General features: G+C 42.0%; 1 protein-coding gene across 1 annotated transcript in view; it reads right to left on the reverse strand.

The window, feature by feature from the left end:
* LOC112267452 (calsyntenin-2-like) overlaps positions 1-26712 on the reverse strand; it is a 458120-nt gene that overhangs the window by 114869 nt on the left and 316539 nt on the right. The window contains exons 4-5 of the mRNA XM_042297584.1: positions 6334-6542; positions 1033-1182 (exon numbers count right to left, since the gene is read on the reverse strand). Coding sequence (XP_042153518.1) covers positions 1033-1182; positions 6334-6542 — 359 coding nt within the window. The remainder of the gene's footprint in view (positions 1-1032; positions 1183-6333; positions 6543-26712) is intronic.

The raw sequence follows: 26712 nt of genomic DNA on the forward strand, positions 1-26712 counted from the left end.
GTGTTTGCCCAGCTGCTTCAACTCTGAGATCTACCAGGACAGCAAGAACGAGCAGGAGAGAAACAGTGGAGGGGATGTTTAAAAAATGAGAAGTTCAGATTGTGCTTTAGGCTGGCAGTGCCAGTATAATCCTTATAGATTGACAAAGTGACTACAGCAATATACATGGTTGTTGTAGTACTCTGAGAAAAAATGTTTCCATTAGGGTTCTGTGGCTGTCACAGAGGGTTCTGTGGAAAAGCAGTATGACATGGCGATATGGCATGTCCTTCAATCTCTGACCATGAAATGTTCCTCCCACTTGCCTCTTCCACCACCAGCACCCTCTCGACACTGCCTATAGGGATAAGTGTCCTCTCTTCTTCCTAGAATGAAACGTCTAAAATCCTAATTTGCGAAATACAAAGTGTAAAACTGTTTTCAAAGAGAGAATTAGCTGTGAACCATGGGAGAGCGGCTAATGTCACCCTGCACAACATGAGCCCTGGCCTCCCCTCTGTGCTCTGTGTGCTCTCTGTGTGTGTGCTCTGTGTGTGTGTGTGTGTGTGTGTGTGCGTGTCTGAGTGTGTGTCTGAGTGTGTGTCTGAGTGTGTGTCTGAGTGTCTGCGAGTGTGTGTGGCCATTTCTGTAAGTTCTTAGAAGTTGGCATTCCTGTTTATACTTGTGAGTCCCAATGAACGCTGTGAACACTTGCTGTATTTCTGTAGCCTGTCTTGTGATATTCCTGAGGAGGTGTTAAGAGCTGTGTCAGCTGTGTTGATTACAGCAGCTCTTTGATGGCCCTTTCCCAAGGGAGTGAAAGAGCGACAGAGCGAGAGACAGAGACAGAGAGAGAGAGAGGGAGAGAGAAAGAGAGAGAGACATATACACATGCACACCCACAGAAATATACTTCAAAAGACAGTGATACTGATCGCTGACAGGTTTTAAGAGATGCAAACTGAATCAAAGGCATTCAGCGAGACACAGAAAGACACAGAGACAGACCCCTATGTACACCCCCCACGGTTCAGCCCTTCTAGTACTAATCACCTTGCCAGCCAGGTTTGCAGACAGGTTTAACATAGATGTGTACCGCCACGCTCTCTGTGGATCTCTTCTGTCCGCAGTCGAAGGCTGTGACCAGGACCTCATACTGTTGCTGCTTATCAAAGCTCAGCTTCTCTGTGTTCCTGATGTTACCTATGGAGGACAGGAGAGGTCAGAGGTCAGCTTCTCTGTGTTCCTGATGTTATCTACAGAGGACAGGAGAGGTCAGAGGTCCTAATCAACCGGCTACTGTCCATCATATACGAACTGAATAAGAAATTACACATTGCCTTCCACAGGACAAAGCATGTCTATGTGTGTGTGTGTGTGTGTGTGTGTGTGCGTGCGTGCGAAAGAAAGCATGGAGGGATTTGTTGTAGCTCTAATGTGCTGCCCTAATATTTGATATGGTAGACTTAATTAAGGCTGATGAGAACAGGAGAACAGTGTGTGTGTGTCTGACAGATGAGGCAACACACAGTGAAATGCGATGAGGCAGCAGAACACAACAACAGTATGTGCAGGTAGAGAGGTACTGTACGTATGGATATGAGCTGTGATGGAGAGATGGAGACAGTAGTTTAGGGAGAATACAAATTATAGTGAATGTATGAAAAAGAGGACAAAACTTCCTTTACAGGTAACAACTGTTAACAAGTTGACAATTATGCCAATTAAGATCTCTCTCGCTCTCTCAATTCAAAGCGTGTTATTGGCATGGGAAACATATGTTAACATTACCAAAGCAAGTGAAATAGATAATAAACTAAGTGAATTTAACATTACACTCACAAAAGTTCCAAAAGAATAAAGACATTGCAAATGTCATATTATGTATGTATACAGTGTTGTAACGATGTGCAAATAGCTATTGCTGCTGCGATTGCACTGTGATATTATCTAAATTGGATTTGTCCTCAATTTCTTTTGTGGGTCTGTGTAATCCGAGGGAAATATTTCTCTCTAATATTGTCATACAATTGTCAGGAGGTTATGAAGTGCAGCTCAGTTTCCACCTCATCTTCTCTTGAGAGCCATGTCTGCCTTCGGCAGTTTTTCTCAATAGCAAGGCTATGCTCACTGAGTCTGTACATAGTCAAAGCTTTCCTTAATTTTGGTACTGTCACAGTGGTCAGGTATTCTGCCACTGTTTATTCTCTGTTTAGGGCCAAATAGCATTCTAGTTTGCTCTGTTTCTTTGTACATTTTTTTGTAAATCATTATTTTTTTGTTTTATCATAATTCTATTGGGTCTAATTGTGTTGCTGTCCTGGGGATTTGTGGGGTGTGTTTGTGAACAGAGCCCCAGGATCAGCTTGCATAGGGGACTCTTCTCCAGGTTCATCTCTCTGTAGGTGATGGATTTGTTATGGAAGGTTTATGAATAGCTGCCTTTCAGGTGGTTGTAGAATTTAACAGCTCTTTTCTGGATTTTGATAAATAGCGGGTAACTGCCTAATTCTGCTCTGCATGCATTATTTGGTATTTTACAATGTACACAGAGGATATTTTTGCAGAATTCTGCATGCAGTCTCAATATGGTGTTTGTCCCATTTTGTGAATTCTTGGTTGGTGAGCCGACCCCAGACCTCATAACCATAAAGGGCAAGTATTTTTAGCCAGATCCTAATTGATATGTCAAATGTTATGTTCCTTTTGAAGGTGTAGAAGGCCCTTCTTGTCTTGTCTCTCAGATCGTTCACAGCTTTGTGGAAGTTACCTGTGGCGATGATGCTGACGCCAAGGTATGTATAGTTTTTTTGTGCTCTAGGGCAACGGTGTTGTCATGACGTTGGCCTGGGGATAGGTTTATGACAGTCATAAATACCTCTTCCCCCCTTTTTCCTCTCTCTACCCTACTGATGTTACATTTGCAAAACCCTTGGTTAACATAGAGATTCTGAAAACATCAGAAGGTGGGGGGAAAAATTGAACCAATGGAACATATGCAGTGGTACTTAATGAATATGTTGTCAGTTCGGTTGTCATCTGAGACATTCTCATCAATGATAAGATGACATAAAATCTATAGTGGAAAGTCTACACATCATAGTTATCGGATTCACATGGAATTGTTGTCCAATTGAAATGTTTGAATATGAAATTATTCGTGATGGGATGAAATGTGATTTTAGCTTCTAAAATGTGAGATTTGGGTTTTCATAAGATAGGGCTCTGCTCAATCAGTGGCCCGCCCCTGTGAAGGGACATGGGCTATAAAACCTTTCAAACTTGCCCTCCGCTCCCTTCCTATATAAAGCCTTGACGACAATATAACCTCCTGTTCCGATGTGGGGACGACGGTCCGATGTCAGAATGGTTCAGATAATAACTACAGAACGAAGCCAACATCAGCGTGAGCTTTGGTTGCGAATGGTATGAACTTTGAACTCTTATTCACTACAAAAGTGATACGTCCTAGCTGTTGAGTTAGCAACAGCTGCTGCAAACGAGGGTTAGGAAGGAATAGACAGAGTATCCCGTCTATCACACAACGACGTTACTACAACATATCCAATTGATAACCAGAGACATTCTTCAAAGGACAAAGGACTTGGTTGGACAACACGGCCTTCCATCTACCACCAACCAACCGAAGCGCAGCTCAGAGTAAATATTTATTGCATTTTCCTTTTCCAAATGGGCGGTAATTTAGAATGCATAAGATACTGTATTTACGATAGCACAGCTTCGGCCTTTGTTCCACAGTCTTCCTGCTCCTTCACTCAAACCCAGCCCCTTTTCTTTTCTGTAACAAGCTGTCATATCTGTTTCGCCCGCGAGGGACGTTTTCCTTTTGACGTAATTTGTAATCAAGTTATGATTTAATTATGTGTATGTGTAATTCTGTGTGATTAGTTAGGTATTTAGTAAATAAATAATTAAACCCAATTTTGCATTGCTGATTCAAATTGTTAGCCAGGGTTCGTGCAGATAACCAAGACTTTACAACTTTCAAATGAGACTGAATTAAGATGATGATTAATATTGACTGCTATTGATGTAAAATATTACTAGGTCTTTAAGAGTTTATTCGGAAGATAACAGCAATATACATGTCATTTCGCGGTGCCTGACTCTCTAGTTAATTACATTTGCATGATTAGCACAATCAGGTAATATTAATTACAGAGAAATTATTTTATAGAATAGCATGTCATATCACTTAATCCGGCATAGCCAAAGACACGACAGTGTCTAGATGGAATTTGTATTTGTGGTCCTGGCAACTGGACCTTTTTTGGAACACCATTATTTTTGTCTTACTGAGGTTTACTGTTAGGGCCCAGGTCTGACAGAATCTGTGCAGAAGATCTAGGTGCTGCTGTAGGCCCTCCTTGGTTGGTGACAGAAGCACCAGATCATCAGCAAACAGCCCTGTTGGAAGAAATATGTGTGTTTTTTGCCAATTTTAACTGTACACCTGTTGTTTGCATCACTGCCTGGTATGGCAACTGCTCGGCCTCCGACCGTAAGGCACTACAGAGGGTAATGCGTACCTCCCAGCACATCACCAGGGTCAAGCTTCCTGCCATCCAGGACCTCTATACCAGGCGGTGTCAGAGGAAGGCCCTAAATATTGTCAAAGTCTCCAGCCACCCTAGTCATAGATTGTTCTCTCTGCTAACACAAGGCAAGGAGTACCAGAGCACCAAGTCTAGGTCCAAGAGGCTTCTAAACATCTTCTACCCCCAAGCCATAAGACTCCTGAACATCTAATCACGTTTTTTTTTGCCCCCCCCTTTTACACTGCTGATACTCTCTGGTATTATCTATGCATAGTCACTTTAATAACTCTACCTACATGTACATATTACCTCAATTACCTCGACTAACCTGTGTCCCCATACATTGACTCTGTACCGGTACCCCCTGTATACATCCTCGCTACTGTTATTTTATTTGCTGCTCTTGAATTATTTGTAGTTTAATTTCCTATTCTTATTTCTTTTGTAGTTTTTTGGGGGAGATATTTTTCATATATATTTTTTTATTGAACTGCATTGTTAGTTAGAGCCTGTAAGTAAGCATTTCACTGTAAGGTCTGTTGTATTTGGCGCATGTGACAAATAATATTTGATTTGATTTGATGATGCGGTCCATTGCGTTTATTAACCATTGCAGTCGATGGCAAAGGGTGTGTTGTTGGTGGTGATCTTAACCTCTACTGCTTCTTTACAGCTATGTCAACTTGTTAACTGTTGTTACCTGTAAAGGCAGATTTTCCTCTTTATCATACATTTACTATCATTTGTATTCTCCCTAAACTACTGTCTCCATCTCAGCTCATATCTCAACATACAGTACCTCTCTACCTGCACGTACTGTTGTGCTCTGCTGTTGTGTTCTGCTGCCTCATCCAATTTCACTGTGTCTCGCCTCATCTGTCAGACACACACACCCACTCACTCACACATAATAATGCAGAGTGCTTTCCACCTGACAGAGATGTCTATTCCCCTGCCTTCAATTATAACGTCAACTTACACGTGTCAGCAGCCAAAACGCTCTGTGTCAGCTGACAACTGTGCAAAGCTAAGAAATGAAGTTTGACCCCCCCTGCATTTACCAATGACAGACAACAGCCTCTCTCCCTCTTTCCTCCTCCTCTCTGTCCTCGTCTTCTCCATCTATCCTCCTCTCTGTCCTCGTCTTCTCTCTCTATCCTCTTCCTCTCTGTCCTCGTCTTCTCCCTCTATCCTCCTCATCTCTGTCTTCGTCTTCTCTCTATATCCTTCTCCTCTCTGTCCTCGCCTTCTCTCTCTATCCTCCTCGTCTTCTCTCTCTATCCTCCTCCTCTCTGTCCTTGTCTTCTCTCTATCCTTCTCCTCTCTGTCCTTGTCTTCTCTCTCTATCCTCTTCCTCCCTGTCCTTGTCTTCTCCCTCTATCCTTCTCCTATCTGTCCTCGTCTTCTCTCTCTATCCTTCTCTCTCAGCAGGTTGTCTTTCTACATTTCTCTTTGATATCACTTTTCATCCATTATGACTCTGCTGTTCTGCCCTAATACCCCGTCCTCTCTCTCTCCCTATCTCCCTCTCCATTTCTCTCTCTCCCTATCTCTCAGTCTCTCTGAGTCAAAGTCTCAGTCTGTCTCGCTCTCTCTCAATCTCTCGCCCTCTCTCTTAGTCTCTGTCTCTTTCCGTCTCCCTCTCTGTCAATGTATCAATCTGTCAATGTGTTTACTTGTGAGTGAGTGAGTGAGTGAGTGAGTGAGTGAGTGAGTGAGTGAGAGTGTGTGTGTGTGTGTGTGCACACTTGTGAATGTGTGTGTGGTCAGGATGCGGTCCATTGCATTTACTAACCATTGCGGTCGATGGCGAAGGGTGTGTTGGAGGTGGTGATCTGGTAGTTACAGATCTGGCTGTACTGAGGAGAACAGTCCTGGTCTGTAGCCTCCACCTGCAGGATGTTGTCATAGATCTTCCCCTCCGTCACCGCCACGTGGTACTGGGCCTCCCGGAACACTGGAGAGAACTCATTCACATCATTCACCTGGATGTGTACCACCGCCCTGTGGACAGCAGGGGGAGACAGAGAGGACAGGGGAGAAAGGAGCCAAAGGTCAAGGCAGGATAACGTTTTTATAAAATGGATACGAGTAATCTAAATAATGCCATGCAGGGTTTCCCAACAAGGTGCAGGGGTTCCCTTCACCGCAGTAATACCACCCTCAACACATCTGATTCAGATGATCATCAAGACCATTGGTTAGTTCATACATATGTGCTGGTGGTGGAATACAACATATGGAATGGCTGGGGGACCCAAGGATTGGTTTGGGAAATACTGCAAGAAGTAGTAAGAGCTGGTTGGTTGAGGTTTCTTTTATATGCTGTTGTGGTTAAGATGTTGTGGTTAACCCAATGATACCACAGTAATCTACTACCTACTAACAAATAACCCTCTGGCTAGTTAACCCAATGATACCAAGGTAATCTACTACCTACTAATGAATAACCCTCTGGCTCGTTAACCCAGTGATACCAAGGTAATCTACTACCTACTAATGAATAACCCTCTGGCTAGTTAACCCAGTGATACCAAGGTAATCTACTACCTACTAATGAATAACCCTCTGGCTAGTTAACCCAGTGATACCAAGGTAATCTACTACCTACTAATGAATTACCCTCTGGCTCGTTAACCCAGTGATACCAAGGTAATCTACTACCTACTAACGGATAACCCTCTGGCTAGTTAACCCAAGGTGATACCACTAATGAATTACCCTCTGTAATCTGATACCTACTAATGAATAACCCTCTGGCTAGTTAACCCAGTGATACCAAGGTAATCTACTACCTACTAATGAATTACCCTCTGGCTAGTTAACCCAGTGATACCAAGGTAATCTACTACCTACTAATGAATTACCCTCTGGCTAGTTAACCCAGTGATACCAAGGTAATCTACTACCTACTAATGAATTACCCTCTGGCTAGTTAACCCAGTGATACCAAGGTAATCTACTACCTACTAATGAATTACCCTCTGGCTAGTTAACCCAGTGATACCAAGGTATTCTACTACCTACTAATGAATAACCCTCTGGCTCGTTAACCCAGTGATACCAAGGTATTCTGCTTCTACACATCAGTTTTATTCATGTTTTATTTTTATTGTACCACATCAGAGACACCCCATTCATCACCTAGTAAAGTACTTATCACATTAGATTTATCTTGAATTGAAACAAATATTAACCCACAATGTGTTAATCAATACTCTTCCTCTGGTCATGTAGAATAAAGTCAACTGATTGCATGATCAATTGACTGATTCATTCATTGACAAGAGGGTGATGGATTGAGGTCACACAAATTAAGTTTGATGAGCTTGAGAAACAAATAGACAATGACAACACTACCCCAGTGAGCTGTGTGAGAAAAGCACAACAGACCTGGTATATTGTTTAGGATTAAGATAATGCCAATCATGATAACACTGGAGTTATCCTCTTCGCGTCAGATCCAAAACCCTGTCAGACATCTTCTGGGCCAGTGATTCCACATTGACAACAACAGGAGACAGCAGGAGGCTGTCTTATCTCTCTGTGCCACATAGCCAGTGGGCACTTTGTTTCTTTCCACTTGAACACAAACAAACACTTGCAAGTCTACACCCCCCAAAAACATGAACAGAACACACACACACATAATAACCATTATAAATCAGGCATCAACTGTGCTAACAGTAATGCTAAGTGCTAGCCTCAGCAGTAACAGGCCACAGCCAGACAGGGTAATGCTAAGTGCTAGCCTCAGCAGTAACAGGCCACAGCCAGACAGGGTAATGCTAAGTGCTAGCCTCAGCAGTAACAGGCCACAGCCAGACAGGGTAATGCTAAGTGCTAGCCTCAGCAGTAACAGGCCACAGCCAGACAGGGTAATGCTAAGTGCTAGCCTCAGCAGTAACAGGCCACAGCCAGATAGGGTAATGCTAAGTGCTAGCCTCAGCAATAACAGTGCCACAGCCAGACAGTGTCATGCTAAGTGCTAGCCTCAGCAGTAACAGGCCACAGCCAGACAGGGTAATGCTAAGTGCTAGCCTCAGCAGTAACAGGCCACAGCCAGATAGGGTAATGCTAAGTGCTAGCCTCAGCAGTAACAGGCCACAGCCAGACAGGGTAATGCTAAGTGCTAGCCTCAGCAGTAACAGGCCACAGCCAGACAGGGTAATGCTAAGTGCTAGCCTCAGCAGTAACAGGCCACAGCCAGATAGGGTAATGCTAAGTGCAAGCCCCAGCAATAACAGTGCCACAGCCAGACAGTGTCATGACTGTCCAGTGAGGATCCAATGGGGTAAATCAGCTTAGCAATGGTTGACAGTAATCAGACCTCTCTCACCCACAGCAGAGGGGAGGAGAGAGCTGGTGGGGGTTGACAGTTCACACCCTGTTGTAAATTCCAGGAGAAGAGAGATCTCCTTCTCCAAAATACACAGAGGAACGTTCTTTGTTAACAGACTTTATCCCGACGAAACTCTAACACGTTCAAAAAGTGAATACTGGAACAATATTACAAACATAAGAACGTGGAGAATGGTCAAAAATGATATATAGAATACTAATGTCATATTGTTTTTGTGTGATGTTATTAAAAAGGTTATATAGGCAATAAGTAAGTTGAAAAGTATTTAAACTACAGGTATGAAGTCTCAATCCTTAATGTTATATATGAAATATGAACAATTATGAAAGTATCTTTGTTAGGATAGGAATGTGATTTTATGAGGTATAAGAGAATCTATCACCTATAAACTGTGCATAGTAAGTAGCCACGCCCCGAGTGAGGTCAGCGAGCGTGACAGACTGATGGAACCGTCCCCTTCGGCCAGAGTGTATAAAGGACTGGTAACAGAAATGTACATTAGACCAGAAAAGCATGGAGCGTAGCTACACGTTTGACATTTTTGGAACTTTGTACCTCAACATGAGGTGAAGAACATAAACTCAACTCCCAGACTAGACCAGAACATTGCCAGGCTGCAACTGCGCGTGTAAAATGGTTCAAACTCTGACTATCAACAAGAGGTGGAGGAAGGAGGAAATCCCCATCTAGGACAATCACTGATACGGCTGATTAGCTGTCTTGAGTCAAATATCTAGAAATGCGAATCTAAGTGGGACCACTCTTCTCAAATCACAGTAGTACACTACTCTCATCACCTAGTGGGAACCATGGACATGGCTAGCTAGCTACAACGGTTCCTCCTTTAAAAGTTGCGTAATACTGCAGCACACCCTGCGTGCATCTGCAGAATTTGGGGCACGTCATTTAATTCTCAGCCATTTCTTCTGTTACTGCAAGTTATTGCTAGTTTGACCACTAGAGAACATGTTTGAGAAACATTTGATATTGGCATTACCAGAGAATTAAACCTCTTGCGATGAGCAATCCCGTATCCGGGAGCATAATTATAGCCTCAAGCTCATTACCATAACGCAACGTTAACTATTCATGAAAATCGCAAATGAAATGAAATAAATATATTGGCTCACAAGCTTAGCCTTTTGTTAACAACACTGTCATCTCAGATTTTCAAAATATGCTTTTCAACCATTAGCTACACAAGCATTTGTGCAAGAGTATTGATAGCTAGCATAGCATTAAGCCTAGCATTCAGCAGGCAACATTTTCACAAAAACAAGAAAAGCATTCAAATAAAATCATTTACCTTTGAAGAACTTCGGATGTTTTCAATGAGGAGACTCAGTTAGATAGCAAATGTTCAGTTTTTCCAAAAATATTATTTGTGTAGGAGAAATCGCTCCGGTTTGTTCATCACGTTTGGCTAAGAAAAAAAACCGAAAATTCAGTCATTACAACGGCAAACTTTTTTCCAAATTAACTCCATAATATCGACAGAAACATGGCAAACATTGTTTAGAATCAATCCTCAAGGTGTTTTTCACATATCTATTCGATGATAAATCATTCGTGGCAGTTTGGTTTCTCCTCTGAACGAAATGGAAAAATGCATGCAGCTGGAGATTACGCAATAATTTAGACGGAGGACACCAAGCGGACACCTGGTAAATGTAGTCTCTTATGGTCAATCTTCCAATGATATGCCTACAAATACATCACAATGCTGCAGACACCTTGGGGGACAGAAAGTGTAGGCTCATTCCTTGCGCATTCACAGCCATATAAGGAGACATTGGAACACAGCGCCTCCAAAATCTGGGGCATTTCCTGTTTGAAATTTCATCTTGGTTTCGCCTGTAGCATCAGTTCTGTGGCACTCACAGATAATATCTTTGCAGTTTTGGAAACGTCAGTGTTTTCTTTCCAAAGCCGTCAATTATATGCATAGTTGAGCATCTTTTCGTGACAAAATATCTTGTTTAAAATGGGAACGTTTTTTTTATCCATAAATTAAAAGAGCGCCCCCTATATCCAAGAAGTTAAAAACTTTTTTGTATTAACATAGTATATGGGATTGATTTTAAGAAATTAGGCTTATATTAATATTATGGTGTTTCCATTCAGAGAAAAATGAAAAATGAAACCCTAAGGGCTTCCGTTAGGATGGAATGGGAAATATGGCGCTGTACAACGTGATTGTCGGGAGTAGGCTACAGGATTGGAGGATTCTAAATTGTCTGCCTTCTTTAGACAAATTTATTCCAATATTTCTGTAAATCAGTGAAATTTATCCCCATACTAATTTGTTATGGCTGCATAACTAAATCAACATTTTGAGTATTTTTTCTTTGTTTTATTAATGAAATGTGGTTATTTGTTGTTCCCCTTGCTCTGCAAGGGCGTGGCTCGATGTTTCGAGGGTGGCTGTTGTCGATGGGTGCCGAGGGTCCCTGGTACAAGCCAGGGATCCTCTGCTGTGGTACGAGCCACCCTCCCTTATGCAGAAATAGTCAGAAGATTGTATTTTTCCCCTACTTTTTCATTACACAGACATGAGATCAGTTGACACCATCGAGGTGCGGATGTTTACTTTCTGCATAAGTTGTTTTTTTTCCAGTTTCATCCGACTAACTGATTGTAGTGGTAAAATAAAAAGGGATACATTATTAATGGAATTCTAAGCATCACTCCAGTCAAAACAAGCTCTGCTAACATTCAATTCCATTAATTTGCTATGGGCTCGCACTATTGTTCCAGTTTATTTGCCAAGGAAGAGTACATGATCAGAGAATATATTCAATGTACAGGCTACAATGTGGGAATCTCATGTGTGGTAATAACTACAGCACATGTAAATAGGACTTGCATCCTTGGCGCAATAAAGTTATTATATTCTACTCTATCCATATGTAACAGTATATCTTCCGTCCCTCTCCTCGCCCCTGGGCTCGAACCAGGGACCCTCTGCACACATTGACAGACACCCTTGAAGCATCGTTACCCATCGCTCCACAAAAGCTGTGGCTTTTGCAGAGCAAAGTGACATCACCGATTGAAATGCTATTAGCGTGCACCCCACTAACTAGTTAGCCATTTCACACCAGTTACACAGACTTCATTAATGCCATTCAGACTTGAAGTTGATACCACAACTAAGATAGCGGAGGTTCATAGATAGGTTCTGAACTAATATTCATACCAAACGTTTTAGGGTTCATACACAGATCGGCTACACATAGCTACACATCCATAGGCATACAGATATGTTTAAGCAAGTAAATAGTTAGCTATGTTACTTCAGCTGTATTGCAAGACAAGCTTACACAATTATACATTCAATTGCAGTAAATACTTTAGCAAGCTAGATTCTTCTGCTAGTTTTCTCAGGAGTCCCTAAAACATCAACCAACACAAATTACAAATTAATTCTCCCAAAACTAGCTAGCTGGCTAATGTTAGCTAGTCAGATAACTTGCTAAATAGCGATTTTCATAAATTAACTTTATGACAAAGAAATATGCACAAACGTTTGTCTCTACATTAACTAACATATTCCTCTCAATTGTACATTTTTCAATCATCTTCACCCAGGGACGGGTGACTCGCGTCAAAATTCGTCATTGGAACCACTCGATATGATTGGTCATGTAAAAACCTTGGGACCCAAATGCATAATGAGTGCTCTAACTCCCCCTTGTGGTGGTCTGGAGCAATGAAGCGATGGCGCTGTGTACCTCTACGTCCCGCGGTGCAAGCTCGCAACTTTTAAAGGCGGAACCACTGTATCTTCCCAGGAGCATCTTCCAGAGTGAACAACAGTAGAAGAGACGGGACCGAACCCTTTTGGACAATTACAAGCATGGTGCTGAAAGGCCAACCCATCACCCTTCCTAAGGAGGGCTGGTTCTGACAGAGATAAGCAGCGAACAAAGGCACTCACATGTAAATACATTCATGATTTCTTATTCCACATGTGTGGAGGTTCGTGTGCAAAGTCTATGATTACTGTGAGAATAGTTCTAAAGTATATCAATGATATACAATTTCTCTCTCTCGCTCTCCCCCCCCTCATTTTCTGTGTAACAAGCCACCATATGTTGTCAGTCCATTAGGGACCTTTTACTCATGTGTTAAGTGTGAATGTTTATTCTGTGTTATTATTTAGTTAGCTAGTAAATACATAATTAAACCAATTTGTGTATAACTGATTCATGAGTAAGGCTGGGGTTTTTGCAGATGCATGACGTTACGACTGTTCAGAATTATGATATGATAAGAGGTTATGATTTAATACGTTGACTGTTTCATGGATGTGATATGGATGTAACTCTTTAAACAACCTCTCTCATGGTGCCACAAAATCCTAATGAGTTAATTGTTACATGATTAATTTAATCAGGTAACAATTAAACATAGTTAGTTGATTTGATAAATAACAGTCATCAGATTAGTGAAAGTAAAGTCACGACAACAGGGTAATGCTAAGTGCTAGCCTCTGCAGTAACAGTGCCACAGCCAGCCAGTACTGTATGTAGCATCAGCACCAGTGGTAAGCTGTAAATCCCTCTGCAGCTTGACCTGTCATATTAATGTGTCTCTCTCATAACCCCCCCTCTCTGGATGGGGCCAAACATATGTTACACCCCACTGTGTATTGGAGGGAGGGATGGTTGATGGGATAAGGGTGAGGTGGAGGGTGGGAGGGAGAGTGGCACAGGAACACATCTGGTTGAAAACAGATGCCTGGCTTCCTTTCCCTCTCCAGTGCTAGTTATATATATAAATATTAACAAAAAAAAAAGAGAGAGAGAGAGAGTGTGTGTGTGTAGGCTTGTGTGCGCGTGAGTTCAGTGGGCATGGTGCCACACCTGCTCCAGCCTCAAGCCATGCTCTCTGCTCCTTGGGTACAACACAACACAAAGCTGATGAAAAGGATCTATAATAGACAAGGGGCAACCTAAAAAGACACAACTTGATCCAAATAACCAAGGTGTGTAGAAAATCTCACACCAAAACTATCTGTATTATCGAATAAAGACCGAACACAAGAGGACCTTGTAGGCTACATGACAATATGTAGACCAATCCATTCCGATCCAAAGGAAGGTGTGTGTGTGTGTGCGCGTGAGTACTGTTGGGTTATAAAAAATATCAGAAACTTTGAACATTCCACGGAACACCTATTATTACACCTATATATGACAGGGTAATCCTAGTCTTTTTTAGGCCTGGCGTTGGGGCTCTTTCCTTTCCCCTTAGCATACCCCTAGGGTAGTGCTTCCACCATGACACGTGTCAGATACGACAGGTGTAGGACCTTCATTTGATCACCCTTTTTTTGAATAACTATCTCATCTCTGTACCCCACACATACAGTACAATTATCTGTAAGGTCCCTCAGTCGAGCAGTGAATTTCAAACACAGATTCAAATACCAGGGAGGTTTTCCAATGCCTCGCTAAGAAGAAGGGTACCTACTGGTTAAAAAAAGCAGACATTGAATATCCCTTTGAGCATTGTGAAGTTATTATTAACACTTTGGATGGCGCCTCAATACACCCAGTCACTACAAAGATACAGGCGTCCTTCCTAACTCAGTTTCCAGAGGAAGGCCAATGGCGACATTTAAAACAGTTACAGAGTTTAATGGCTGTGATAGGAGAAAACTGAGGATTAATCAACAACATTGTAGTTACTCCACAATACTAACTTAAATGACAGAGTGAAAAGAAGAAAGCCTGTACAGAATACAAATATTCCAAAACATGTATCCTGTTTGTAAATAAGGCACTAAAGTAATACTGCAACAAAAAAAAATAGTTTGGTCTTGAATACAAAGTATTATGTTTGGGGTAAATCCAATACAACACATTGCTGAGTATTACTCTCCATATTTTTAAGCATAGTAGTGGCTGCATCATGTTACGGGTATGCTTGATATCGTTAAGGACTGGGGGAGTTTTTCAGGAAAACAATTAATTAAATGGTGCTAAGCACAGGCACAATCCAAGAGGAAAACCTGGTTCGGTCTGCTTTCCACCAGAAACTGGGAGATGAATTCAACTTTCAGCAGGACAACAAGCTAAAACACAAGGCCACATCTACACTGGTGTTGCTTACTAAGAAAACAGTGAATGTTTTTGAGTGGCCGAGTTACAGGTTTGACTTAAATATACTTGACTTGAAAATGATTGTATAGTAATGATCAACAACCAATTTGACAGAGCTTGAAGAATTTTGAAAAGAATAATGGGCAAATGCTGCACAAGCCAGTGTGGAAAGCTCTTAGAGACTTACCCAGAAAGACTCACAACTGTAATCGCTGCCAAAAGTGCTTCTACAATGTATTGACAGGGTAATCAACCCTGTGCTTTGGCAAAGTGGGTGGGGTTATATCCTTCCTGTTTGGCCCTGTCCGGGGGTGTCCTCGGATGGGGCCACAGTGTCTCCTGACCCCTCCTGTCTCAGCCTCCAGTATTTATGCTGCAGTAGTTTGTGTCGGGGGGCTGGGGTCAGTTTGTTATATCTGGAGTACTTCTCCTGTCCTATTCGGTGTCCTGTGTGAATCTAAGTGTGCGTTCTCTAATTCTCTCCTTCTCTTTCTTTCTCTCTCTCGGAGGACCTGAGCCCTGGGACCATGCCCCAGGACTACCTGACATGATGACTCCTTGCTGTCCCCAGTCCACCTGGCCATGCTGCTGTTCCAGTTTCAACTGACCTGAGCCCTAGGACCATGCCCCAGGACTACCTGACATGATGACTCCTTGCTGTCCCCAGTCCACCTGGCCATGCTGCTGCTCCAGTTTCAACTTCCACCTGACTGTGCTGCTGCTCCAGTTTCAACTGTTCTGCCTTATTATTATTCGACCATGCTGGTCATTTATGAACATTTGAACATCTTGGCCATGTTCTGTTATAATCTCCACCCGGCACAGCCAGAAGAGGACTGGCCACCCCACATAGCCTGGTTCCTCTCTAGGTTTCTTCCTAGGTTTTGGCCTTTCTAGGGAGTTTTTCCTAGCCACCGTGCTTCTACACCTGCATTGCTTGCTGTTTGGGGTTTTAGGCTGGGTTTCTGTACAGCACTTTGAGATATCAGCTGATGTACGAAGGGCTATATAAATAAATTTGATTTGATTTTGATTTGATATTGACTCATGGATGTGAGTACTTATGTAAATGGTATTTCTGTATTTCATTTTCAATAAATTTGAATAACTTTCTCAAAACATGTTTTCAATTTGTCATTATGGGGTATTGTGTGTAGATGGGTGAGAAAAAAACAAATGTAATCTGTTATGAATTCAGGCTGTAACAACAAAATGTGGAACAAGTCAAGGGGCATGAATACTTTCTGAAGGCACTGAATATCACAATGCATCATATACATACATACAGCTTATACTACTGAGTGACAGCTCTTTGCTCACAATCGCTTACGTGAGAGTGCGTGTGCGTGTGTCGGTATGTGTATGTACATACAGTGCCTTGCAAAAGTATTCATCCCCCTTGGCGTTTTTCCTATTTTGTTGCGTTTCGAGCTGTAATTTAAATGGATTTTTATTTGGATTTCAGGTAATGGACATACACAAAACAGTCCAAATTGGTGAAGTGAATTGCAAAAAAAAAAACAGAAAAGTGGTGCGTGTGTATGTATTCACCCCCTTTGCTATGAAGCCCCTAAATAAGATCTGGTGCAACCAATTACATTCAGAAGTCACATTAGTTAAATAAAGTCCACCTGTGTGCAATCTAAGTGTCACATGATCTGTCACATGATCTCAGTATACATACACCTGTTCTTAAAGGCCCCAGAGTCTGCAACACCACTAAGCAAGGGGCATCACCAAGCAAGCGACACCATGAAGACCAAGGAGATGTCCAAACAGGTCAGAGATAAAGTTGTGGAGAAGTACAGATCAGCATTGGGTACTAAAAACATATCAGAAACTTTGAACATTCCACGGAACACCTATTATTACACCTATTACATCTATTATTAAAAAATAGAAAGAATATAGCACCACAACAAACTTGCAAAGAGGGCAATAATCAGAGAGGCAAAAAAGAGACCAAAGGTAACCCTGAAGGAGCAGCTGAGACTGGAGTATCTGTCCATAGGACCACTTCAAGCCGTACACGTCACAGAGCTGGGCTTTACGGAAAAGTGGCCAGAAAAAAAGCCATTGCTTAAAGAAAAAAAAGCAAACACATTTGGTGTTCACCAAAAGGCATGTGGGAGACTCCTCAAACATATGGAAGAATGTACACTGGTCAGATGAGACTAAAATGGAGATTTTTGGCCATCAAGGAAAACATGTCTGGTGAAAACCCAACACCTCTCATCACACCGAGAACCCCATTGTGGTGGCAGCATCATGCTGTGGGGATGTTTTTCATCAGGGGACTGGGAAACTGGTCAGAATTGAAGGAATGATGGATGGTGCTAAATACAGGGAAATTCTTGAGGGAAACTTGTTTCAGTCTTCCAGAGATTTTTAGACTGGGATAGAGGTATAGAGGTTCACCTTCCAGCAGGACAATGACCCTAAGCATACTGCTAAAGAAACCTTTGAGTAGTTTAAGGGGAAACATTGACATGTCTTGGAATGGCCTAGTCAAAGCCCAGACCTCAATCAAATGGAGAATCTGTGGTATGACTAAAAGATTGCTCTACACCAGCGGAACACATCCAACTTGAAGGAGCTGGAGCAGTTTTGCCTTGAAGAATGGGCAAAAATCCCATTTGCTAGTTGTGCCAGCTTATAGACAAATACCCGAAGCGACTTGCTGTCACGCCCTGACCTTTGAGATCCTTTTCATGTCTCTATTTGGTTTGGTCAGGGTTTGATTTGGGGTGGGTATTCTATGTTCTATTATTTGTATTTCTATGTTTTGGCCGGGTAGGGTTCTCAATCAGGGACAGCTGTCTATTGTTGTCTCTGATTGAGAACCATACTTACTGTCTTTGTGGGAAGTTGACTTTGTTTATGGCACATAGCCTTTAGCTTCACGATTAGTTTTGTAGTGTTTATTGTTTTGTTCGGAGTCTTTTCTAAATAAAATAATATGTACGCTCACCACGCCGCACCTTGGTCCAGTTCTTTCAACGACCGTGACACTTGCAGCTGTAATTGCTGCAAAAGGTGGCTCTACAAAATATTGACTTTTGGGAGGGCGCTCAAGTTTTCTGTTATTTTGTCTTAGTTGTTTGTTTCACAATAAAAAATATTTTGCATTTTCAAAGTGGTAGGCATTTTGTGTAAATCAAATTATACAACCCCACCAAAGAAATCTATTTTAGGCCTCCCGAGTGGCGCAGTGGTCTAAGGCACTGCATCGCAGTGCTAGCTGTGCCACCAGAGACTCTGGGTCGCGAGCCCAGGCTCTGTCGCAGCTGGTCATGACCAGGAGGTCAATGGGGCGACGCACAATTGGCCTAGTGTCGCCCGGGTTAGGGAGGGTTTGGCCGGTAGAGATATCCTTGTCTCATTGTGCACTAGCGACTCCTGTGGTGGGCAGAGTGCAGTGCATGCTGTCCAGGTCGCTAGGTGCACGGTGTTTCCTCCGACACATTGGTGCGGCTGGCTTCCGGGTTGGATCCGCGCTGTCTTAAGAAGCAGTGCAGCTTGGTTGGGTTGTGTATCAGAGGACGCATGGCTCGTGACCTTCGTCTCTCCCGAGCCCGTATGGGAGTTGTAGCGATGAGACAAGATAGTAACTACTAACAATTGGATACCACGAAATTGGGGAGAAAAGGGGGGCCATAAATTTTAAGTAAAAAAAAAATCAATAATAATAATAATTTCAGGTTGTAAGGCAACAAAATAGGAAAAATGCTAAGGGGGTGAAAACTTTTGCAAGCCACTGTATGTACGTGTCTCTGTGTGTGTGTGTGTGTGTTTATGTGTGTCGGTGTGTACAGTTGAAGTCGGAAGTTTAAATGTATTTGGTTAAGGTGTATGTAAACTCAGTTTTTCATAATTCCTGACATGTAATCCTAGTTAAAATGCCATGTTTTAGGTCAGTTAGGATCACCAGTATATTTTAAGAATGTGAAATGTCAGAAAAATAGTAGAGAGAATGGTATATTTCAACCTTTATTTCTTTCATCACATTCCTTGTGGGTCAGAAGTTTACATACACTCAATTAGTACTTGGTAGCACTGCCTTTAAATTGTTTAACTTGGGTCAAAATGGGTAGCCTTCCACAAGCTCCACAATAAGTTGGGTGAATTTTGGCCCATTCCTCCTGACAGAGCTGGTGTAACTGAGTCAGGTTTGTAGGCCGCCTTGCTCGCACATGCTTTTTCAGTTCTGCCCACACATTTTCTATGTGATTGAGGTCAAGGCTTTGTGATAGCCACTCCAATACCTTGACTTTGTTGTCAAGCCATTTTGCCACAACTTTGGAAGTATGCTTGGGGTCATTGTCCATTTGGAAGGCCCATTCACGACCAAGCTTTAACTTCCTGATTGATGTCTTGAGATGTTGTTTCAATATATCCACATAATTGTCCCTCCTCCTGATGCCATCTACTTTGTGAAGTGCACCAGTCCCTCCTGCAGCAAAGCACCCCCACAACATGATGCTGCCACCCCCGTGCTTCACGGTTGGGATGGTGTTCTTTGGCTTGCAAGCCTCCCCCTTTTTCCTCCAAACATAACGATGGTCATTATGGCCAAACAGTTCTATTTTTGTTTCATCAGACCAGAGGACATTTCTCCAAAAAGTATGATCTGAGTTGAAGGTCGGCCTTGAAATACATCCACAGGTACACCTCCAATTCACTCAAATAATGTCAATTAGCAGAATTATCAGAACCTTCTAATGCCATGACATAATTTTCTGGAATTTTCCAAGCTGTTTATTCGCACAGTCAACTTAGTGAATCTAAACTTCTGACCCACTGTAATTGTGCTACACAGTATGTGTCTGTCTGTGTGTGTGCGCGGATGTGTGTGTGTTTGAGTGAGTCTTCCTGTGTGTGTGTGTGTGTGTGTGTGTGTGTGTGTGTTGGAGGAAATTATAGTCGAAATGATTAATTATGTATACATTTAAATTAGAACCATTTATTTTAATACTATTATGTTATGGTATGAAATGTATGGGCTCTTGGTTAAGCTGTTACTGAAAATGTAAGTAAAAACAAATTAATTGTCTGTACCTTGCGGGTTTAAGGGGGAGAGATGAGATAGCTTTTCAGACAGATAAGAATGTTTGGGTTGTGTTCCATTAGTGGAGAAAAGTATATCTTTTAGACAGGTTGGAATGTAGTTTTATGAGGGGAGTAGAAGATCTCCAGACCTGAATACACTACGCTATTGTGAGGATGGGAGAGAGTGTGAAACTGATGACGTCATTTTATGTTCTCTCTTGATCCTACCCCCTACTTTTTCGAACATTCTGTTAAAAATCGCGCAACATTTCGGCGTCCTGCTACTCATGCCAGGAATATAGTATATGCATATGATTAGCATGTGTGGATAGAAAACACTCTCACGTTTCTAAAACTGGTTAAATCACCGCCGTGACTATAACAGAGCGTCTGTTTCATCGAAAAGCGCAAGAAAAACTGATCACTGAAAACTGAAAAAAATATCCATGCGCCACTTGCATGTATTGTTCAAGGGGCACGAAATTAAATGGGGCGGAGATTGCAAGTCCTACAGCTTCCATACGATGTCACCACTCTTGTCAATTGCCTGGGAGTTGTTCCTTGGGCAAACGAGTTAGAGAGACCACTTTCCATCCAGTCTCCGACAGGACGTTATGGAAGTGAGTTTTCGGAAGATGATTTGAAAGAGTGGAGCTATTGAATACACATCGACTCGTGATCAATTTGATAGATTATTAACGTTTACTAATACCTAAAGTTGGATTACAAAAGTATTTCGAAGTGTTTTGTGAAAGTTTATCGTCGACTTTTTTAATTTAAAAAAATGACGCTTCGAAACGGTGTTTTTTTCTGAATCACACAGTTTCCATCGATGGATATTTTGGGTATATATGGACCGATTCAATCGAAAAAAAGACCCAATAGTGATGTTTATGGGACATATAGGAGTGCCAACAAAGAAGCTCGTCCAAGGTAATGAAAGTTTTATATTTTATTTCTGCTATTTGTGTAGCGCCGGCTACGCTAATTCTTTTGTTTACGTAGCCTTCAGGTATTTCGGGGTGTTGCATGCTATCAGATAATAGCTTCTCATGCTTCTCATGCTTTCGCCGAAAAGCATTTTAATAATCTGACTTGTTGGCTAGATTCACAACGAGTGTAGCTTTAATTCAATGCCCTGCATGTGTGTTTTGATGAACGTTTGAGTTTTAACGAGTGCTATTAGCATTTGGCGTAGCGCATTTGCATTTCCAGACGCATAAATGGGACGTCTGCGTCCCAGGTAGAGGCAAGAGGTTATTAAAATGTAATGTTCTTTGTATTTTGGGTCAGTACTCATCAAGAATAAATGCTGAACTTGTTTTTAAGACTGGTCTCTTGCTATTTCATGCAAAATGATAAACTTACAACTTATTATGAAATAGATAAGAGTGTGAATTTGGTTTTGGCTACAAAACATATAGGAATTTAGAATTCCTCTAACAGTGTGTGTGTGTGTGTGTGTGTGTGTGTGTGTGTCGATCCTCTCAGCCGCGGGAAGGTGCTGCCATCCGTTGAGATAATTAGTCGTTCCCAAACCTCTGGCGCAGGGAGATGAGGAACAGACGTTCTTCTCAGAAACACAAGTGACAAGTTTAATAACCGTCTCACGACGACCACCGCATGGGCAGAAACATGGCAGCTTTAGAATTACTTTTCAAGATTAGCCCTGAGAGTCTCTGTGGAGTCTGAACAACCAGGAGGTCAGGGGTTAACATCCTAGATGAGCTGCTACTACCGTCACTGACCGGGGCACTTAACCCAGACACACTTGTAGTAAACCTCCTACAACAGCCCTCCAGCACTTAAACCATGTAATAAATCTACCACTCACCGCTGATGGGGAGAGATGAGGAAATTAAAGAATGTGACACTTTCACACAGGAAGTGAGAGGAGTATAAATTAATTATGACATCAACTTAGAAATACTTATATTTGTGTCTAGGTACACACATTTGGCATCAATGTGGTGGTGCTGTGACTCAGAACTAATCATGCATTCACATTACTATTTCATTAGGATTTAAAAAGCAGTATATTAAAAACATTTCATCACGCATGGTTAAATTCGGAGAATAAAGGTTGTGTTTTCAGAATAAAGTGCTCTGATTCGGAGTTATTGTTCAGTAGGACAATCTATTGATGTGACTCACTGGTAGTCAACGCCGATAAACCTTATTAGTTGCCATAGTGATTTGAGTTACTGTACCAGCCAAAAGTTTGGACACCTAGTCATTCCAGGGTTTTTCTTTATTTTTACTTTTTTCTACATTGTAGAATAATAGTGATGACATCAAAACTATAAAATCACTCATATGGAATCATGTATAACCAAAAAAGTGTTAAACAAATCAAAAATATATTTTACATTTGAAATTCTTCAAAGTAGCTACCCTTTGCCTTGATGACAGCTTTGCACACTCTTGGAATTCAATGTAGAAATTATATTTTGATTTGTTTAACACTTTTATGGTTACTGCTACATTCCATATGTGTTATTTCATCATTTTGATGTCTTCACTATTATTCTATAATGTAGAAATTAGTTTAAAAAAAGAAAAACCCTTGAATGAGTAGGTGTCGTACAAACTTTTGACTGGTACTGTACATAACTTAAATTTATAATACATAATAAAATGTGAGTAACAGTACATAAAATGTGAGTTACAATACACCCATGATAAAGTGGTAATGTAACCGAGTGGTTCAGGGTGATAATCATTGTTGTCAAGGCTCACTGTACCTTTCAATGAGACAACTGTGAAAGCATTCAACATCTTTTTGATTGAGAGCCAATTACACAGTTAACCACAGCATAACATGACTCAAGGCCTAAGAGTAATGTTGTGTTATGAATGACATGAATAACACATAGAAGATTATAAGATATCCTCGAACTGGAGTCAAAGGTAAAGAGAGTGAGAGGAATGAATAAGAGAAAGAGAGATGTAAACATATTTTTTTTTCTCTCCTTTTCTTGCCTTTCTCATACACTACTCAATATCATAGAGGAGATATAGTAAATATAAAGTAAATTTATAGGATATATTTTGGTAGGATATACTGTACTGTAGGTAGGATATATATATATATAGGATACATCTTGCATTGGGAAAGTATTCAGACCCCTCGAAATTTCCACATTTTGTTCAGTTACAGCCTTATTTTGAAATAGATTAAACTTGTTTTCCCCCTCATTAATATACAAACAGTACCCGATAATGACAAACAAAATCTGAGTAGCGATTACAGTCGAGACTTCTTAGGTATTTGACTTTTAAAAAAATCTTTATTTAACTAGGCAAGTCAGTTAAGAACAAATTCTTATTTTCCATGATGGCCTGTTAACAGTGGGTTAACTGCCTGTTCAGGGGCAGAACGACAGATTTGTACCTTGTCAGCTCGGGGAATGGAACTTGCAACCTTTCGGTTACTAGCTCAACGCTCTAACCAGTAGGCTATCCTGCCGCCCCATAATGCTTCAAGGTTGGCACACCTGTATTTGAGGAGGTTCTCCCATTCTTCTCTGAAGATCCGATCAAGCTCTGTCAGGTTGGATGGGGAGCGTCGCTGCACAGCTATTTTCAGGTTTCTCCAGAGATGTTTGATCGTGTTCAAGTCAAGGCTCTGGCTGGGCCACTCAAGGACATTCAGATACCCGAACCACTCCTGTGTTGTCTTGGCTGTGTGCTTAGGGTCGCTGTCCTGTTGGAAGGTGAACCTTCACCCCAGTCTAAGTTCCCGAGCGCTCTGGAGCAGGTTTTCATCAAGGATCTCTTGGTACTTTTCTCCGTTCATCTTTCCCTCGATCCTGACTAGTCTTCCAGTCCATGCAGCTGAAAAACATCCCCACAGCATGATGATGCCACCACCATGCTTCACCGTATGGATAGTGCCAGGTTTCCTCCAAACGTGACCCTTGGCATTCAGGCCAAAGAGTTCAATATTGGTTTCATCAGACCAGAGAATCTTGTTTCTCATGGTTTGAGAGTCCTTTAGGTGCCTTTAGTAAACTCCATGTGCCTTTTACTGAGGAGTGGTTTCCGTCTGGCAACTCTATCATAAAGGCTTGATTGGTGGAGTGCTGCAGAGATAACCTTCCAGAAGGATAACTTTCCCATCTCCACATAGGAACTCTGGAGCTCTGTCAGAGTGACCATCGGGTTCCTGGTCACCTTCCTGACCAAGGCCTTTCTCGCCCGATTGCTCAGTTGGGTTCTTGGGGACCTTCAATGCTGCAGAGTTTTTTTGGTACCCTTCCCCAGATCTGTGCCTCTAAGGACAATTCCTTTGACTTCATGGCTTGGTTTTTGCTCTGACATCAACTGTCAACTGTGGGACCTTATATAGACAGGTATGTGCCTTTCCAAATCATGTCCAATCAATTGAATTTACTACAGCTGGACTCCAAGTTGTATGAAAACAGGATGCACCTGAGCTCAATTTCGAGTCTCAAAGCAAAGGTCTGAATACTAACGTAAATAAGGTATTTCTGTTTTTTATTTGTAATACATTTGCAAACATTTCTAAAAACCTGTTTTCACTTTGTCATTATGGGGTATTGTGTGTAGATTAATGAGGACTTTTTTTATTTATACCATTTTAGAATAAGGCTGTAACATAACAAAATGTGGAAAAAGTCAAGGGTCTGAATACTTTCCGAATGCACTGTAGGTATGATATAAGTAACGTGATATTAGACAACAGTGAGAGAGAGAGAGGTCAGGACGACAAGAAAAGAGACCAAGACAACGAGACAAAATGCAGAATCAGCTAAAAAATACTAAAGAAAGGGAGGCAGAGGATGGCCACACCAGAAGAGAGGGAGTTAGAGTGGGAGAGAGGGATGAATAAAGTTTAAGTGAGAGCTCCACGGTCCCTGTGTCACCTCTGATCCCGTCGCCTGTTCTCTTTACTGTGTCATTTTCTTGACTGCTCTCCTTCGGCGGAGCTGACATGTCACATGTTATTTGGGCTGAGCCGTTGGCAGGGATTTTTTAAAACTTGAAATCTGACAGCCACGCTGACTGACGCTCTCCTCTCCGCTCGTCCGGGTCCCTGAAATGGCCAACAGACAAGATAAGGAACGCCCGCGAAGGACAGGCTATTGAAGCTAAGACTGTCTCCTCTGAATGCTCACACAGAACCTGTGTCATGTTTACATTTAGTTGTGTTACTTCATACGTCCCACAATCAGGGATAACCTGGATGACGTGTACCTACTCATTCACACACCCAGGGGCGAAACTTAAGTTTTAGAAGTGGGAGGGACATTTTTTAAAACTTTTTTTTGTTGATGTTGCTGGAGAAACACTCCGAACAGCCTGCCCGACCGCTCGGAGACGTCTGCTTGGTCCTAAAGCACACCGTTGCCTCGTTTTGTATCACGTTCCAAAGATAAAACTGGGGGACAAAAATGCAATTTCATAATATGGGGGGGGACATAACCCCCTGTCCCCAGTGAAAGTTGCGCCCCTGCACACACCTGCTGCTATAATTCAAGGCCTGGTGTGTGTGTGTGTGTGTGTGTGTAGAAGATGATAGTTTTCTGTGTGAGCTCCCGCTGAGGAAGGTGAAAGGTGTGAGCAGCAAGAGAGTGAGGAGAGATACACACAGAGTGGAAATGACACAGTCATAAGAGACCGTGGAGAAAGCAATTTCAGAGGACACCTTAGTTCATAGGTGTGTTGAATCGTTTTCATCAATACACCACTTTAAAATAGTTTACTGGCTGTTTTCATCCTACACTGCTGAAACACCAGGGTTTCTAGGTCTAGCTAAAATGTATTTCCAAATTACCTCTGAAATGACCTCTGAAAACCCTCCCACAAGGCCTAACTAGCCCCACAAAAATGCTTGCAGCAAAAGATGCCACATTTATCCAATAAAGCGTTTTTCCATTACGTTATCGAGCGAATAAAGAAGGAATAACAACAACATTTTTAGCGACGTAGGCTAAGAAGCCTATAATATTTATTTCCAGATGAAGAAAATGTTGCAAGATAAGATAAATCACCCTCAAACTCTAGATCATTTTCCATCAATGGATGTCGATTTAACTTGTTTGGACTGCTATGATTACGCATTAAGGCCAGAGGAGGTGTGGTATATGGCCAATATACCGAGGCTAAGGAATGGTCTTAGGACATAGCCCTTAGCCATGGTATATTGGCCATACACCACAAACCCCTGAGGTGCCTTATTGCTATTATAAACTGCTTACCAACGTGAAAAGAAAAGTAAAAGGTATGTTTTAGTCATTCCTGTGGTACACATCTGATATACAGTTGAATCTCAATTCAACGGCTCAGACACAAGAGGCATGTGGCAGGGTCTACAGTCAATCACGGACTACAGGAAGAAACCCAGCCCAGTCACGGACCAGGATGTCTTGCTCCCAGGCAGACTAAATAACTTTTTGCCCGCTTTGAGGACAATACAGTGCCACTGACACGGCCTGCAATGAAAACATGCGGTCTCTCCTTCACTGCAGCCTAAGTGAGTAAGACATTTAAACGTGTTAACCCTCGCAAGGCTGCAGGCCCAGACGGCATCCCCAGCCGCGCCCTCAGAGCATGCGCAGACCAGCTGGCCGTTGTGTTTACGGACATATTCAATCAATCCCTATACCAGTCTGCTGTTCCCACATGC

The sequence above is a fragment of the Oncorhynchus tshawytscha genome, linkage group LG14 (assembly GCF_018296145.1).
Source record: "Oncorhynchus tshawytscha isolate Ot180627B linkage group LG14, Otsh_v2.0, whole genome shotgun sequence".
Classification (NCBI taxonomy): domain Eukaryota; kingdom Metazoa; phylum Chordata; class Actinopteri; order Salmoniformes; family Salmonidae; genus Oncorhynchus; species Oncorhynchus tshawytscha.